The 2,878-nt window shown below is 43.3% G+C and overlaps 1 protein-coding gene across 1 annotated transcript in view; it reads left to right on the top strand.

Moving 5' to 3' along the window:
- The window catches only part of org (oogenesis-related gene), a 2,157-nt gene extending 1,505 nt beyond the window's left edge, over positions 1-652 (top strand). The window contains exons 5-6 of the mRNA XM_036211432.1: positions 155-242; positions 523-652. Coding sequence (XP_036067325.1) covers positions 155-242; positions 523-530 — 96 coding nt within the window. The 3' untranslated portion in view covers positions 531-652. The remainder of the gene's footprint in view (positions 1-154; positions 243-522) is intronic.
- Positions 653-2,878: the final 2,226 nt, after the last annotated feature.

Raw genomic sequence — 2,878 nt, forward strand, 5'->3', positions numbered from 1 at the left:
TTTTGTTCATGTAACTGAGTAGTTCAAAGAATTCAACATTTGATTCTTCAAAAGTAACTTTTGTAAAATGACAGCAACTCGACTCAAAACTTCTTTGATTTCACTGAACTATTAACACACTAATTTCCTAACACAATTTTTAATAACCTGTCAGACACGCCCACTCTGTAACCGACCTGGACTCGTTCTACTCGGAGCTGCTTTGTTTTCATACTTTGATGGAAATCTTGCTGGAATTGAAGGTATGTTGTTTTTGGAGTCGTTTATTGTGACTTTAACATGTTATTTCTTTAGTTCCCTTTCAGTTTGTTTTAAGCGATGGCTTCTCTAAACTGTTAGCGTTAGCATTACATTAACACTGAGCTTAATGACATTCTGTGATGCTTTTAGTCTGAATCATCACGAAGCCTAAAATCAGAATCTTAAACATTAAGCTGCTTTTTTCTCCATTTTTATATTTGTAAATGTTTCATATCACATTAAAATGTTAATATTTCAACCTGATACAGAAATTCTCTCAAGTCTTTTAGATGAGAGTTCTGATGATGCTCTGCTGTTCACTGGACCATGAATGAGTCGGATCAACTCAGATCTTCTGAGGGGGGGGTCAGCTGCCCAGCCAATCGAAACCCTCCAGGTGGAGCTGACACAGGTACGATTGGCTAAAATAAATATTCCCTAAAACATTAAAAGGATGTATTATCTAATTTCCAGAAAGGCATTGTAAATATTAAAATTATTTGTTTAAATTGATCTTCAGTTCAATTGGAGGTGGAGGGGAGAGTCCTGCGTTAGAATCTTCTCACGTTTTGATCGTTGACAGTGCAGTGAAAAGTATGCAAACATTTTGGTCTGGCTTCCTCTTTTGGAGCAGTGACAGAAGGTTCTAGTCCGCTCCAGAAGTCCTCATGATCCGGCCAACAGTTCAGCAGCTGCATAGATGCTAATCCACTCTTTCTAGGATTCTAACTCTATTCTGAACTGATTACATGCAAGAATCTTTCAGGTCTTTGTCATTGAATTGTTGTGAGTCTCCTCTAAACTTTGAAGTTCTGATTATCTTTGCTGTTCTGTGTCTCTCAGGAAGTGTCAGAGGCTGCCATGCATGAGCAGCGTTAAAGGAAGGAGGAAGAGTTCTCTCTGATGCAGCAGATCCACTGATCCAGCGGATCCACAGATCCAGTGGGAAGTCTCAGGAATTCCTGTTCTATTAGGATTGGGACCGTTCTCTCTAAACCGTCTCCGTTTTCTATAGTTTTAAATGTTGACGATTTGACTGAATTTTAGTTGGTTGTTTAGTTAAAACCGTCATACTTCTATACTTAGAATTTTAAGAGAACTTTTAAAACTGTAAGTTTGCAAACTGCATAAATCCTTTCAAAATAAAAGACATTTTTATATTTCTTTAATTCTTGTTAGTTTTAACAAGGGAGGGAATTCTAGTCCTTGTCGTGGAGCAGCAGACCCGGTTCCTGGCAGAATCTGAACTGAACGAAGAGTTTTCCAGATCTGGATAAAAACGACTGACAGTGTCTTTTCTCCTGAACAAAGAAATGTTGTCCTCCAAAGCCTCACAGTGTGAGCCGCTCATGTGTGCACGTCTGCACGTGTGCATGGCAGCGCGTGTGGGAGGCGATATGCTGCTTCATCACAGAAAGCAGATTTACAGCAGCTGCTGACTCTGCTGCACTTCTGCAGCTGCTGCATGTTTCTGCATTAATCTGCAGCTGCATGTTTCTGCATTAATCTGCAGCTGCTGCATGTTTCTGCATTAATCTGCTGCAGCTGCATGTTTCTGCATTAATCTGCTGCAGCTGCATGTTTCTGCATTAATCTGCAGCTGCTGCATGTTTCCCGTTTTTCCACCAGCATCAGCTGTTTGATGCAAAAATGTGGGAGTGGTTTCACCTGAACTTGCATCTGCTGTGTCAGCGTTTTCAGCTTTGATGGATGACGGCGGCGCCGGCTGCATGTTTCTTCTGCTGTCAGCTGCATCATTGCTTTTTTCTCTCTGACCTCAGACTGAATTCATGGCTGCGCTTTCATCCACGGATCTACGGAGGACTTGTCTTCATATCCAGCCTCAGTGTCTGTCTGCTGCTGCGCTCTCAGAGGCAGGAATGACGAATGTTTCAGTGCAGCTGCTGCTCGGCTGTGGAGCGTCAAAGATTCAGACTTTTCTTCTGCAGGAGAGTCTTCTCATGTCTGCGAAAGGATGAAGTGATTCTCCCCCGTGCTGTCACCCCGGTGCCCCCCCTGTGCTGTTGGGGAGTTGCCGGGTTCATTCATGCAGTCGGTGAAGTGTGGAGAGTCGAGGAGATTTTTCCCGCTAATCTTGACCCGTGAACGGCGGGCTGAGGAAGTTCTAGATTCTGTCTGGAACAGGACTGACAGACCTGGAAACCTGCAGCTGGACATTCTCCATGCATGCGTATGCGCAGACGCAGATGCAAAGCATCCTCCACTCTGGAAGCAAACAGTTTACAGAGGTCAAATACAGACGTCTGAAATCGGACGTCTTTAGGATGAAAGGCTTCTACCCTCATACTGGGATGGAGCGCTCACCTGTCCAGGTACTCCCCACCTTCAGTGTCAGGATAAGCTCCAGCAACCAGGAACAGAGCCGGTCTGGAATGCGGCGGGACGGAGAACTCCAGTCCTCATGATCAGTGTTTTGGAGATTGTTCTGCATTTTAATATAAACTCTGATGAAAATGTCATCTGTCATTTTATGAACGTGATGAAAACAGTACGATGTGATTGCTGGATGAGAATGCTGGATGTTGATGCTTGAGGTGACAACAATCTGGGAACAGATTATTCTCAAAAACATTTGCAGAACGCACTTCTGTGTGTATGCTGACCATAGACTGTATAT

The sequence above is a fragment of the Oryzias melastigma genome, linkage group LG4, assembly GCF_002922805.2.
Source record: "Oryzias melastigma strain HK-1 linkage group LG4, ASM292280v2, whole genome shotgun sequence".
NCBI lineage: Eukaryota > Metazoa > Chordata > Actinopteri > Beloniformes > Adrianichthyidae > Oryzias > Oryzias melastigma.